The sequence below is a fragment of the Rhipicephalus microplus genome, chromosome 9 (genome assembly GCF_043290135.1).
Source record: "Rhipicephalus microplus isolate Deutch F79 chromosome 9, USDA_Rmic, whole genome shotgun sequence".
Lineage (NCBI taxonomy): Eukaryota > Metazoa > Arthropoda > Arachnida > Ixodida > Ixodidae > Rhipicephalus > Rhipicephalus microplus.
In genome coordinates this window covers 17666168-17680716 of record NC_134708.1, presented here as the reverse complement: position 1 = coordinate 17680716, position 14549 = coordinate 17666168, and the positions used below count along the sequence as shown (strand labels likewise).

At 44.6% G+C, this 14549-nt stretch overlaps 2 protein-coding genes across 7 annotated transcripts in view; one reads left to right on the top strand and one right to left on the bottom strand.

Annotated features, from left to right (window-relative positions):
- Window positions 1-14549, bottom strand: part of LOC142771564 (uncharacterized) — a 65038-nt gene that overhangs the window by 16887 nt on the left and 33602 nt on the right. For both annotated transcript variants that reach the window (XM_075873226.1, XM_075873227.1), the window contains exon 4: window positions 8008-8139. In XM_075873226.1, the coding sequence (XP_075729341.1) occupies window positions 8008-8139 (132 nt within the window). The remainder of the gene's footprint in view (window positions 1-8007; window positions 8140-14549) is intronic.
- The window catches only part of LOC119164898 (uncharacterized), a 57079-nt gene that overhangs the window by 22161 nt on the left and 20369 nt on the right, over window positions 1-14549 (top strand). For all 5 annotated transcript variants that reach the window (XM_075873223.1, XM_075873220.1, XM_075873219.1 and 2 more), the window contains 7 exons: window positions 691-885; window positions 1692-1754; window positions 2109-2208; window positions 4813-4941; window positions 5823-5907; window positions 8643-8748; window positions 9288-9334. In XM_075873223.1, coding sequence (XP_075729338.1) covers window positions 691-885; window positions 1692-1754; window positions 2109-2208; window positions 4813-4941; window positions 5823-5907; window positions 8643-8748; window positions 9288-9334 — 725 coding nt within the window. The remainder of the gene's footprint in view (window positions 1-690; window positions 886-1691; window positions 1755-2108; window positions 2209-4812; window positions 4942-5822; window positions 5908-8642; window positions 8749-9287; window positions 9335-14549) is intronic.

Here is a 14549-nt window from a genome sequence, read left to right as displayed (position 1 = left end):
TTCCAATACAACGCCGCCTCCACTGCCACCGACATCTGTAGCTCATCGCAAGCTTCATTTTCGATGGGGGCGAAAGTGCTGCAGGCCCATGTGCTCAGATTTGGGTGCACGTTAAAGAACACCAGGTGGTCAAAATTTGCGGAGCCCTCCACTACGGCATCTCTCATAATCATATGGTGATTTTGGGGCGTTAAACCCAAATGTAAATCGAATCATCATAAGCTTCGCTCGAATAGAGAGTAAGTGTGTAGTACGTGTGCTATATAGGCAACGGTATGAAGCATTGTTTTCGTGAAGCACATCATGTGGTCGCCATGTGTTTAAGCATAACTGTGAAACAAAAACTACATTTCCGGATTGGCATCTACACAATCGGTCACTAGGAGACCACTATCAACATTTCGGCAATCGTAACGCCAAATCTCCTTCACAATTTTTTTCTTTTTTCAAATAAAATGTTAGCTGGCACTTTAAACAAACTGCCCCCCCCCCCCCCCCCCCCCAGTTTTACCTCCTTCTCTGTCTCCAGCCGTTGGGGACTAAATTGCTTCATTGTGGCCTGCTAAGTGAGGCAAGTTTTAGAGCCCTGCTCAACAAGATCCGCATATTTGGTTGTTCAGCCAGCCTGGAAGTGACAGTTAGTGCGTGGATTTGCCTCATTTTTGTCCTTTCGTTTTTTTTTTTCCTCAGCTGGAAAGCATGCGCATGGGCTACTTGGTCTCCTCGGGGCAGCAGCTGTCCCTGGAGCTGCGTCAGTACCTTCAGGGGCGCCCGCTTCAGCCCGGCGAAGGGCGCCCTCTGGTGAGGTTCCTCGGAGGACTAGTAGACTACCTGAGCCACCCAGTACTACGACATGGAGGACAACCTGCGCTGGCTGCAACTGATGTGAGTGTGCATATTGCACTTACTTAGACCCGCTTTAGGACAAATTAGACTTTTTTTTTATCTTTCAAAAATGAATGAACAAACAAAGTCTGTTGGTAGCCAATGTACTGACAAGGCAACGTGTCTTTTATGGAGTCCCGAGAAAGGGAGGTATTTTTTGCGGAAACACAAGCTCCACAATTGCTGCACTGAACTGCGGGTAAGTTGACAAGGAACAAAAACAGTGTGGTTTTGATATTATAAATAGTGTAGAAAAGACTATCGATAGTACTTAATATCAGTTATTAAAAACACATACTACCAGAACTTGGCAAGAGCTGACCGTCGGTATTAAAATAATCGATTCTGTGAGTGGGAAACAGAAGTATTGCCTAGCGTTTATTGCTTTCATTACTTTACATGATTTTACATTATCTATAACGCACTCTTGATAGTTGTGGTGACAACAGTCTTAGCGTGCTATCAGTGGTACTATTGACAGTCGTTATTCTGCCTATTGACAGAACGTAGAATGTTATTCTGCCTATTGATAGAAATTATTGATAGAACCATTGCTACTTCTGCATCACAATTGCGTAGATTCATTGTACGTACAACTACCGTTGATCGCATATTGTCACTGTTCTCCTGCGAATATATAACTCCTTTTGAGAGTTTAGTTCACATGTATAGCAGCTGTGCACATGTGAAAATCTTGCAATCTTCGGTCGTTCAAGATGTTTTCTCTTGCTTCGCCTTTCCTTTAAAACGTGTCACTTGCTTGTGCATCACATGATCGTAGGTCACTCCTCCCATCTCCTGTGCAGGCCATCTGGGACGTTGCTTCACATTTGCTGGCTCGCAAGCCGCTGCTGTTGCAAGATCACACGGTGAGCAAAGGTTGACCGAGACACAGCCACAACAGAAGGACCACATTCAACCGGTTACTCGAACACACAACAAATTTAGTTGCTCCTTTGAGTCGAATGAGAAGCCAAGCCTTCAGAGTCTAGAAAATGTACTGGTGTGCGTGAGTGCTCCCTGAAAATTCTTGTTTAGTTATTCTTGTAGTGAATGCAGAGACTTGCCAAAAATACGCACGAGATCTATCTATTAGGATTCTGTTGTCCTCTTCGATAAATAGCTGGCAAAGTAACGGCACATCTTTATGCGATTTCATACAATTGGAATGACGTTAGGGAAGCTCATGCTGTTCTTGTACCTGCGCATTGTTGTATTTTCAGGTTATAGAACAACTTCAGAGGCACATACTGCACTTCGGGCTTCTGGCGGCAGCAGCACTCAGCCCTGGCCGCTTCAAGAATTTCGACCGACCTGCTGTGGGTGGGTGCAATGCAGATGGTTGAGGCAGTAGTAGTAAATATGTCAAATGGGTAAACCTTGCTTCGATGAGGATGGGTGTATGATGAATTGTTAGATGAGGTTAAGGAAATGAAACGTTTCTTCCTGATACCGTCATGTAAGAAATACACTCAAACCTCATTGTAACACAGTTGCATCTTAGAAAAAATTAAGTTATTTATATCCGAAAATTCGTTATAAAGGTATGCACTCAAACCTGATTATAACGAAACCGCATATAGCAAAATATTGTTTATAAAGAAGTAAATGAAAAATAGTCTTCTATGGATAGTGTTAGAAATAAGCCTTTATAACGAATGTTTGGATATAACGAACTTATTTTTTTTAACATGCTACATTGTTATAATAAATTTTGAGTGTATTCCTAACACTATGTATTGCAAGACTATTTTTAATTTACTTTGATACAAGCAAATTATATCCGTGTTTGTTCCGTGTTTATATATCCGTGTTTGTTATATCCAGGTTTGAGTTTGTGTGCTTACAAAGAATACTGGATGTACTAATCACAGCCTTTTAGCGTCGCAGGCGGCTTTATTATAATAGTGTTGCAACATTTATTACACATGTTGAAGTGATATGTATGTTACCTTCTCTTCTTTTTTGTTGAAAAACAGGGGGGGGAAATGCTATTGCAAGGTAGCAGACGAAACGAGCACTTGTTTTCTTTTAGTTTCAAGTAGCGGAAGATGGCATGTGCTTTTTTCTGTATTTAAATGCTAATGGCTGTTGTCGGCACAGTGTCTCTACAATGCCTACCATGACATACACTCAAACCGCATTATAACACAGTTGTACCTTACACTAAAATAAGTTTGTTATATCCAAGAATTCATCATAAAAGTAATTTTTAACTCTGTATCTGTTGCAAGACTTCATTTACTCTGCTGTAACCGATATTTAGTTATATTTGTGTACATTATATCAAGGTTATAGTGTAATACTTTCATGTTGATAGGATAACGGGCTCTCTTTCAATATATATATATATTGGGATAGAGAGAGCCCGTTATCATATATATAATCTTCGATGATTCATCTCAGCTTTCCTTACTCCTACATAGCTACAGTATTTACTCAAATGTAATGTGAATTTTTTTTCCTAGCTACCTAAAGTAGCCTTTCACATTACAATAAAATTCTGAAATTGTATGTTTTCTTCCTGTACGTAGTGAAAAGTCAATCGTCGTATAAGAATCGTAGTGACGTTACAATCAAGTAAATATGATAGATACCGTATTTACTCGCATAATAGGTGCACTTTTTCTTTTTCATGAAATCCGGTGCTAAGTTCGGGGTGTGCCTATAACGCGGGGTAAAATTTCCTAAATTTTTCTTTCCAACTAGGGTACACCACTGATTATGCGAGTTGCTGAAGTCGCAATATCCCCACTACTGCCAGAACCATCTTCGTAGGCTACACTAGCGCAAAACATGCCGAGTATACAGTCTCGCGTGTTTCGAGAATTGAGGCATGCAATGCGGTGTGCTTATAAGCATTCGAATTTCCAAAAATTACCATTGATAGACCCCTGTTGCCCGCAGAACGAACGTGGAAAAAAAAAAAAACACGACAAGAAAGCGCCATCGTGGAAATTTGCCGACTACGTTTTAGATTATGCACATCATTATGCATGGCCATTTAGATTATGCACATCATCACGATTGAAATTTTATGCACTGAACGGTAGCGAATGTTCGCTTCACAGCCTTTCACCTCGTATCCAAAGACATTGCAATCGAACCTCCAACCATCATTAGAGTGTTGCAAGCGCCACCAATGCCGTACTCCTTTCATGTAGAGCCACCACAAAGAGTTACGTTGATTCTGTACAAAACCGCTGCTATGATCGTCCGCAACTGCTACGAAAAAGCAACAAATGCTGATTTGGCTTAGTGTACAGCTTGGCTTGTTGTCGCGGGAGGTTTGTACAAGACAACACGAAAATCAGGCGTTGAAAATACAGCACTCATGCACTGATCCAAGAGCAACACACGTGATGCGATGTTTAAGTTCGCGGCCGACAGATCAACGACGAGAAAAGTTCGCCGAACTAGTCAAGTCTGCATAGTGGCAGCAAAGGCGAAAGTTCACACTGGAAAGCCGAAAAGCATTTAAATTTGCAAATGAGGTTGAGAACGCGATTACGGCGCTCTTTCCTACTGGAAACTCAAAATGCAATTGATGAGGACGCAATCACATGTTCTAAACAAAGTGCGCGCAGCCACAGCCACGCTGTGAAGGTTACTCCTACGCCCAGGCAGCCGCTCTTCTTTCTCACTCGGCGAGCCCCTGCAGTGCTGCCGCAGTCTTTTTTTCTTTTCTTAATTTTTCCCTCACTACAGTCAAGTTAGGGAGCGTCGAATTGCTACCGTGCAAATACGGTACTACTTATCACAGCCAAGTTCAGAGTGTACCTATTATACACGTAAGCAAAAAAGCCCTATTTCTCGTAACCAAACTGGGGTTGTTCCTATTTTGTAAGTGCGCCTACTGTGCTAGTAAAAATTATACTCACAAGCCCAAGCACAGAGTGTTTTGATCATGCCACACCGTTCTTTCAGTGGTGTCCCTCGGACGAATAACGCGGCACTCTCCAGACGCGGCAGTGGTTCGCATTCCCCTGCCCGGTGCTGCAACTTCCGCTTGGGCCGGGAACTCCTTGGAGCTCAGTATGAAACCCGAAAGCCAAGGTACTCGAGATTTTGCCTGTGATTTTTAACACACTTGCTTTGCTACACGAGATGACGTGCCACAAAGGCCGTCCAGCGACGTAGCCAAAAACTTTTCTTTCGTGTAGGGGAGTGTGTTCGCTTTATGCGTGTTTCTGCATGTGTTTGTGTAGGAAAGCGTATCCACGTACCAAATGGTACATCTTCTTGGGGGCGTTCAACTCCCCAAACCACCCTCCCGGGTATGCCAGTGTCGCTGCAGGTTCAAATCTCCGAGAGTAGTACTGCCACTTGAAAAGGACGCGATCGCACGTTCCAAGCGGAGTGCGCTATCGGTCTGACAGTGCTGCCAGATAATGAAGGTGGTAGAATGCGAGCACCCTTGTGTACTTACGTTTACATTCACATTGGAGAAATGCATGTGGTCAAAATTTAGAGCCCTCCACCATGAGATAACTTGCTACCGTAACTTGATTGACGTACCTTAACGTCCTTTGGTACGTTAAGGTAAGTCAATCAGTCATTCAGTGAAATAATTTCTTCTTTGGTTTCTCGAGATCGAATTGTGCTGACCATGTTTGTTGCATTTTTCATTTTTTTCTACCACTGGGTCTGCACTAATAACTGTGACCTTACTTCAAAATTTTTAAATGTAATCAGTCGCTCAATCAATCAAATCATGTCTTGACAGACTTCTTTATCATGATGGTGTGCTCAGCCTATCGTCACACCTTTTTTTCTTCGGTACGTTACTACTGCATCATCCGTGATGGCTACATCATTGTTGCTTTGCAAATTCTAACACAATCAATGCAGGAATCAGTCACGCAAGTCATGCCACGTCACCTCCGCTTTTGTCACAATGTATCGAGTCTGTCACTAATTCTTGTTCTCATCCACAGGTGACCACAAGGAGCTTCTGGTTGCGGTGGCTCTGTTCAAAACACTCAACGAGCTGCTGCCCGAGCGTTTTCTCGCACAACAAGAGTACGTAGAGGGAGTTTGGGATCGGGATCAGTAAAATGAACCTCGCCCATTGAATGTTGTTGCTCCCTTTACCAATGATGACTGTTTAGCAGATATTTTGTTTTCTGGTGTTACGATTTAGAATGGGATTGCAAAATTGTTCGATACTGCATGTACAGTGGTGTCTAATGGGAGCCACAACACGGTAGCCATGTTTGAAGGGGCCCCAAGCCTACAGAGTAGAAACGGCACACGTGATATCATTTTTACAAATACCATTAGTCAAAACAGCATTTACGTCATTCCTTGTTTTCTGTCTACGCCACCCTACAGTTTCGATGCTGCCTGACAACGGACAGCAGGTTGCAACTCATATTGGCTGTGGCTATGTTTCGCCTTAGGTGGATAATGCATGTGACCAAGGAAACAATTCATTTTATGCAATACTATGTGCAACAATCAAAACACTTTTGCTTGTGCCTTGAAATAGTATCTGGAAGGATGTTCTTGTATGGCAGAATATCTACACATGCTATAATTCAGAGCTGCACTTATTCACTAGTAATGAATTCTTTGCAATTAATATACCTAGTGTACAGTTTTCTGCAGGGAAGTTAATAAATTTTGATGTTCACTAAAGAGAATAATGCATACAATCAGAGTTTATTCTGTTTGGTTTCTATTCTACACATTATTAAGGTCTACCATGTAGAGTTATTCTGTATGGAACTTGGTTCCAAATCTGACACTTAAAGAGATTGTAAGCTGTGATCCACAGGAGAAAGCAAAGTGATGTATAGATATATAAACATGGCCCTTGGAATGGTTTCAGTTGGATTTGGCAGTGCCACTAAACTGGCGTTTAGGAATGGTGAATCAGAATCGGAAAGGTTTTCATTTCTTAATGGAATTGTTGGGGTCCGTCAGGTGAAAAGCTGCGTCATACAGCTTGAATGTGCCTGAAGGCCCTCACATGGTAGCAGTAACATCATTTCTAGCATACATACACGTTTGCAGTATATACAGTCGAACCCCACTACAATGAAACTCACAGGGCGCGGAAAATATTTAGTTGAAGCGAGAATTTCGTTGTAGTGAAATCGATAAAGTATAGCTGATCTGAGCTAGCTAAACAAAAGAATGTCTGTTCTTAAAATTAAAAAAGTGTCCACTGCTTCCTATTCTTTCCCAGCAGCGTCACGACGCAAATCACAGTCATGCATAGCGAGGCCATGGTGAAAACCGGTGAAATAAGGCCTAAAACCGCATTTGTGAACGTACCAAACAGTTGCATTAAACGACGCAAATCACAGTCATGCATAGCGAGGCCATGGTGAAAACCGGTGAAATAAGGCCTAAAACCGCATTTGTGAACGTACCAAACAGTTGCGTTAACACGTTAACACCAGCAGCCGTCCGCCGTCAAAGTGTATCTGGCAACGCAGAGATGGAGGCATGGTATCGTGGAGCGGTGAACTTTTGCCTTATTCTATGCCACTCTTATCATCCAAATCTCATGGCTGGCTGATTTGGTTGATAATGCAGAGGAACGGCTGCTCTGATTAGGTACCACACTGGCCAAGCGCGAATAAAATGATAAGCATTGGAATTGGAAAAGGCGTCGCTCCGCGGTTGCACGCAGCAGCTGCGTGAAGGAAACCATGAACTGAGGACATAGCTTCAGCTTCGGATCGTCTGCGGCTCGAAAGCAAGCCAGTGTCAAAAGCAGGGCTATGGTGGGCCATCCTTCATGAGCAGGGCAGTCTCATTGCCATCGCTATCGAGCAATGACGGCGTCCATGCTTGCTGAACAGCGGCAGTTTCTTGTGGTGCCAACGCGTGTTTTAGACTTCTTCGACGTATTTTCAGGTTCTCAAAATGCATCAAAGTGTTAAAGATTGGGTTTCCTGTATAGAAATAAATATCCGAGTTTGGAATTACATCATGAAATTTCGTCGAAGCGGGACGGCAGAAGGAAAAGTGTTCGTGTTGGCGAAAACATTTATGCATGCCCAGGATGCCGCCCGGGTCCAAGGGCTCGAGGCCGTCACCTAGGCCGGGGTGCTTGTAGCCCCACCCCGCTCAATGACGCCGGACATGTTCAATAAAGTTTTTACTCACTCGCTTGACTCCTATGGACTGCTGACGGGGAACTGTGATTCCTATGGACTGCTGACGGGGAACTGTGATTTTTTCGTTGTAGCGGAAATTTCGTTGAAGCGGCGTTCGTTGTAGCAGGGTTCGACTGTATATCTAGAGAGGAAAAAAGTACACAATTCTGATGGAATTGAAAGAAATTAAACATATTGTATAACACACAAACACATGATACTCTTAAAAATAGAAATCTAATGCATTTAGCAAGAGGAAATGTCAAATGGCATTGCTATACTAAATAAACTGTGGTAGTTACAACACTAAGAAAATCACTTGTACAGTTAAACTCCTTTATAATAGGTATGATATAATCAGCATTTCTTGTCTCATATATGAGATGTCTCTCATAAGCAGGGTACCTCGTATGGATTTTCTTATCAACCCACATTTTACTGTAGGGACACTGGTGTCTCTCATACCCATTTGTCTCTTATAAACATAGCTGTGATGCACAATGGTATGATACACTGTTCATTGAAACACTGAGGGCGAAAGACTTTAAAACACTAAAAATATACTATACTGGAATGCCTTTGGAGGTGAGACGGGAGCACACGATTACTCTAATTGAAAGGCGTTTGCCTTCTCTCAATTTTCAGGAACCTCGAGGAGAGCTCTCACGAGCTTCATTCACACCTCATCAGCGTAGCCCTCAGTAGCAGCGAAGGAGTCGGCATTCGAGTCCAGTTGGTTCATATCAGACCGGTGAGAGCATCCCGACATTGGCCCCAAAAGGCTCGCGGAGTGGTCGAGACACGCAAGAAACTGAAGGTTGTCAGAGAACTAACAAGTAAAAATGTGCTAGAGTTTGTAGTACAAGAATCGCGTGTCATGACTGAGGCTACGAGTGTCTAGTGTCGAGACTACGCAGTGGTACGCCTTTCGTATGCACTTTTGGTGCCATGACACGTGTTGACATATCCATTTTAGTTGTAATTTTGACTGGAAGAACATGTAGCACTACGTATGTGGAGCTTATTTCATTGCTTTAAGTGATACTATGCGGTTAAGATGAAAAATATTTCTACATGTCTGTGTCTTTAGAGAACGGTGCCATGGTACATGAACATTGGTTGTTGTGTGGCTTTAGTTATGATTACAAAAACGTTTCTGATGCACTGCGTTCCTGAAGTGAATTCATTAGTCACGTGTTGATCATGTAAGAACCACCTGCAACCATTTTGTACACTTTGCTATGGCAAGTCAAGATAGAAACGTCATTCTTCATTGGTTGTCTTTTTCAGCTGGCCGACCAGGAGGTTGTCTGCGGCATCGCTGACCTTTCGCACAGGTAATTCTTGCTTCTCGTCTACAACGTGCGATTTCATTCAAGCGTTTACATTTATTGTTTGAACATTACTCTTAGATTTCTTTTCCACTGAGTACCAGGTTGTGTCATAGCGAACTGCGAGATCTTTTAGTTCGAGGAAGCCGAAATCTTGGCTCGATCTCAAAGGGTTGGGGCAGCAACAAGAATTTTGTTAGTGCTGCATCGATTATAAAACAGTATTAAACATTTAAGTATGTAGTAATGCTAGCCCAGTCACCCAAGGCAGGCATTGAGCCTGCTCAGGTTCAATTGCCATTGAAAATTTCCACATGACATCAATGTAAGAATGCAGTGAACTGTAGTTGTGTAGCTGTGGCTACCGGAATACCTAAGTCATATTTCCTTATTGCAGGCTTTTTTACTGGCAAGTCTTAAGAGCGCCCCCTTCAATCTTGTGCGTTGTTCTAGGCGAACGAATCTTGTTACCGAGTTCAGTGAAAGGGCGATTCCTATCTAGTTGTTGGGCTTGTTGGGAAAGAAAAGAAAAATGTGTGCAGGCTAGCACTGCAAGAAAAAAAGAAGTAGTTAGAACCCAGAAACGGTGCACAGTCTGGTTTCTTCGCGGTCGATAGTTTCCTTATCATCGTGGTGCCGAAACCCCTCGTGCGGACACGTCTCCTTCATTGCATGACTTGAGGGGACCTTTTACTCGACCGCGTCGTGCTGCGGGCAGCGAGGGCTGCAACGGATTGTTCCTGATAGGCATAGAGCAGACTCATCGACTTTAACACGGAAGACCAAGCGCTCGGCTCGACGAGCCCAGAATACGAAGCTCCTGCAGGAAGCAAGGTACCTGCTAACAGAACCAACCGCTGACAAGCCCAAGCTCACAGGTATCTATGACCGTTTGTCAGCTTGCAAAAACGAGCTCTCAAACATTAATGATGCTCTCAAGGAATACCTAGCGCACAAGGAGCTCGAAACGGAGTACGTTGCCGCAGCAGAGTATAACGACAAAGCTCTAAGCATGCTCGCTGAAATTCGCTGCAACATAGACGGTTTTCAACGCGGGGACAGTACAGCAGCGGCTGCTCCTCACAACGCAAGCCCATCATGTTCTGACACGTTGACCGGAATTGGCCTAAGGCTTACGAACCGTGGCATGCCAACATTTAGAGGTGATACACATGAATGGTCGGCTTTTTGGGAGCAGTTGAAGCAAACTGTCCACCTGAACAGCGCTTTGTCAACAATGATGAAGTTCTTCTATCTACATGATTACCTTGCGGGTGAAGCGGCTGCTGCAATACGTGTTTTTCTGACTTGCGAAGCCTGCTATGCAGACGCCATCGATTTATTGAAGGAACACTTTGGAGATGAAAAACAGATCGAGCAACACCCCACCTATCAGCGCTTCGCAATCTGCCTCACGTTAAGTCGGGAAGCGACGTCTGCGGCCTCAGGCAACCTTATGATGCTGTGCAGCTGAATGTCCGTTATGTAACTGCGCTAAATGTTCCCACGCTTAGCTTTTCTGCTATGCTGATTGACATTTTACAGAAAGCCCTACCGTATGGCATCATTTTGGCCTATACACGTGGAAAGCGCTGTCAGGCACTAAAAGAAAACGGGTCTGCTGCCAACGTCTTTGAGCCAAGCGTGGCAGCTGCTACATTTGATGCGGATATAAAGGATCTGCTCACCTATACATGTATAGAGCTAGAAAATCGGAAGCAGTGCAAGCCCTTTAATGACCGACCGCTGTATGACCATGCACAGAGGACTCGAAGCGGCAGCACCAGCACGGCTTTCGTGCTACACAACACATCGAGCAGCTGGGGTGAGTGTTTTTTATGCAAGTCGAATAAACATGGCACCCTCGCTTGTGATGTGAACGTTGCCATCGATTCAAAGAAAGGAATGCTTGTGAAAGACAACCCCTGCTATTGATGCACGTCACGAGGCCATCAGGCACGTTCGTGCCGCGTCAAACTCGCTTGAGTTGCCACGGGAGGCACGTATCAAGTATGTGCGACCCGCCCTATGCAACAAATCGAACGACACCTTCTCCACCAGTTGACTCCTCCGGTAGCACAGTAAAAATGGTGTCGTCACCATTAGTTATACTGTGTGACAAGGATTCACTGAGCGGGGGCAACAGACTTTTCATGCCTTTGTCATCAAAAGCAGCAACACAAGGTATGTCCGAGGGATTCTTGACTGAGGGAGCCAGCGATCCTTTTTCACGGAAGATCTCGCCAAGAAATTACACCTACAGGTGCTGGGAAAAACACCAATTGCGCTGAATACGTTTTGCTGTTCATCACCAAGTACTGTAGAAAGACGGAATGTGGTAGAAGTTCCCCTGCGTAGCTAACACGGTTCTGACACCTGCACGGTGCACGCAATTGTTGTCTCAGTTATCTGTCATGACATTGCTTCCCCGAAAGCTGACAGCCGTTTCCTTCAGAACCTGCATCTTGAAGGCAAGGTCATTGCAGACGAAAAGAAGTTTGATGCGGAAACGGAAAATAGCCTCAGATTGTTGATCGGTGCTGACCATCTCTGGCAAATCATGCCAAAATGTATCGTCAAGAGTGCAGAAGTTTCAGGACTGGTAGCAATCGATGCAGCGTTTGGATAGACGCTACAAGGACCCAGCCACCAAAAATCCTTTCTTGACTGCAGCTATAGCCTAATGGTCTGCATTCTGAAAGTGCAAGCAATTGGTGATGACGAACCAACCTCGCAGATCTCGCAATATTTTTGGCAACTAGAAGCAATGGGCATCGCAGATTTGGCGGAACCTTTCTCTTACGAGTTTGTTGCATGATATAATGGAGCTATTAGCAAGAAAAGTGACAGACACTCTGTGGCGTTGCCTTGTAAGGAAGATAAGAAACCGCTTCTAGGGAACATCCAGGAAATCGTGCTCTTACGTCCACAAAGATTAACATGGAGGCTATCAACGATAAAAGGAATGTTGCAGCAATGACACAGTAATCTGGAAATATCTGGAGTTTGGTCACGCGGAAGTGGTGCCTAAGGATACTCCTCTAGGTCGAGATCGGGCCATATAATATATGCCACATCGGGAAGTAATAAGAGAGGAATACAGTCGCCGACCGATTTTTCGGACCTGGCGGGGACCGAAAAAAAGTACGAAAAATCGAACAGTCCGAAAAATTCGTTTTCGCCAAAAATCTGAAGTTTATTGCATCAGGCAGGTTTAAAAAAGTCCTTGATGCTGCCTTGCCTCAAACTACGCTTGGAGGCAATTTGGTTTGCCCGTATTTGCGCCAAGGTGACATCGTCGCCGTAAACGCTCGACAAAATTGTCACCGCGTTGGCGATCTCCGACGGCTGCGGGCGGTCGTCGTTGTCATCCGACGACAACGACGACCGCCATCCGACGTCGACCGTCATCCAGCGATATCTAGCTGCGAACGTCCACTCTCTATTAGCTTGATTATGGCAGCTTTCTTCTCCATCGTCAGGGTCGTATACTTCCCACGCTTCTTCACACCACCTGGCTCCCGCGATGGCACAGATAGCGGAGCCATGGCACCGAGAACACAAAATTCGATGCCGCAGATAGCCGCTGCGAAGCACACAACGTCTCGACGCTACGCGACACAACACGTGCAGAATGGCGACTGAAAAAAGCTGCAACGACAATAAAAGAATCCTTCTTTCGCCTCCTCCCCGTGCGATGTGATGACGATAGTGCTGACCGAAGACGAAAAAACGGCGTCCATCACCGCGTCTTTTAAAAAGCAAACACGGCCTCCGAAACTTAAAACATGGCGTGCGCATTTTAATCTCGGAGGCAGGAAAGGCATCTGAAGATCAAGCTTAGCCAAGCCGACGGAAAATCCAACATGGCGGCGTTCACAATGGCCTGGAGCGTGGCACAAAACGAGCGATTTAGTCCGAAAAATCGAACTTTCAGGGGCAAATTCGCCCGAAAAATCGGTCGAAACAATGCATTAGCTCTATGGAATCCCTGACGGTGCATTTATGAAGTCCGGAATATCCAACAAGTCCGAATTTTTGGAGTCCGGAAAATCGGTCGGCGACTGTAGTTAACTACCAAAGTGAATGTAGTGCTCGACGTATCGTCACACACCCAAGGTGTACCATCCCTTAACGATTGCTTGGATAAAGGAGTGAACCTCAATCCAGAATTGCTGCAAGTCCTTCGCTTTCAGTGGTTCTCTGTTGCCATTGATTCCGACATTGAAAAGGAATGCTTACAAATTGAGATAGAGGAGATCGACCGAGATGCATCCTGGTTTTTCTGGTTTGACTATTTTCGTAAGCCAACACGGTAAGCTTGTCGAATGGCGCTTGACACGGGTGCCCTTTGGATCAACATCAAGCCTCTACTTGCTCATGGCAAATATTGACTACCACTTAGATAACGCGTGCGAAGACAAAGAGCTCGCTTCTACATTAAAGAAGGCGTGTTATTTCGACGATTTATTGGTGGGTGCAGACACATTCCGTAAAGGTCTGCGCATCTATAAGCAGTCGGAAGCAATTATGAAAGATGCTGGCATGAACCTCACAAAGTGGAAGACCAATGACCATCAGCTGCAGAACATTTTTGACAACCAGGAGGAGCAAGTAGAAGGAGCATCGAGAGAAGCAGCTGCGGTCTTGGGAATGCAATGGGATATAGAAAATGATTACTTCAAGTTTTCTTCCAAGTCTGTGGCCCAGTATTTAGTGGCTGGCCAGCTCGACACGAAACGTAGCCCACCGAAGGTTGCTTCTTGAATTTATGACCCACTTTGTATTCTATCGCCCTTCACCATCACTGCGAAGCTTTTGTTTCAACGCCTTTGGGTTTTAGGCCATTCCTGGCATGAGGAATTGCCCGAGGCGATCAAGACGCAGTGGGCAGCCTGGTGTGCAAATGTAACACAGCACGGCCTCATAAAGATTCCGCGCTGCATGTGAGACGGACTGCATGAAGCACTTGAAAAGGCTGAACTGCATATATTCGTCTATGCCAGCCTGAAGGCTTATGGAGCATGTGTTTATTTGAGAGCATGTGATGAAGGCGGGAACTCAGCTACCTCACTTATAGTGGCAAAGTCACGAGTGGCACCTATTAAGACATCAACGCTTCCAAAGCTCGAGCTTATGGCCGCGGTAGTGAGAGCCAGATTGCTAAAATACATTTGCTCCTTGTGGGATTTCAAGCATTTCCATTGCGTCATATGGACGG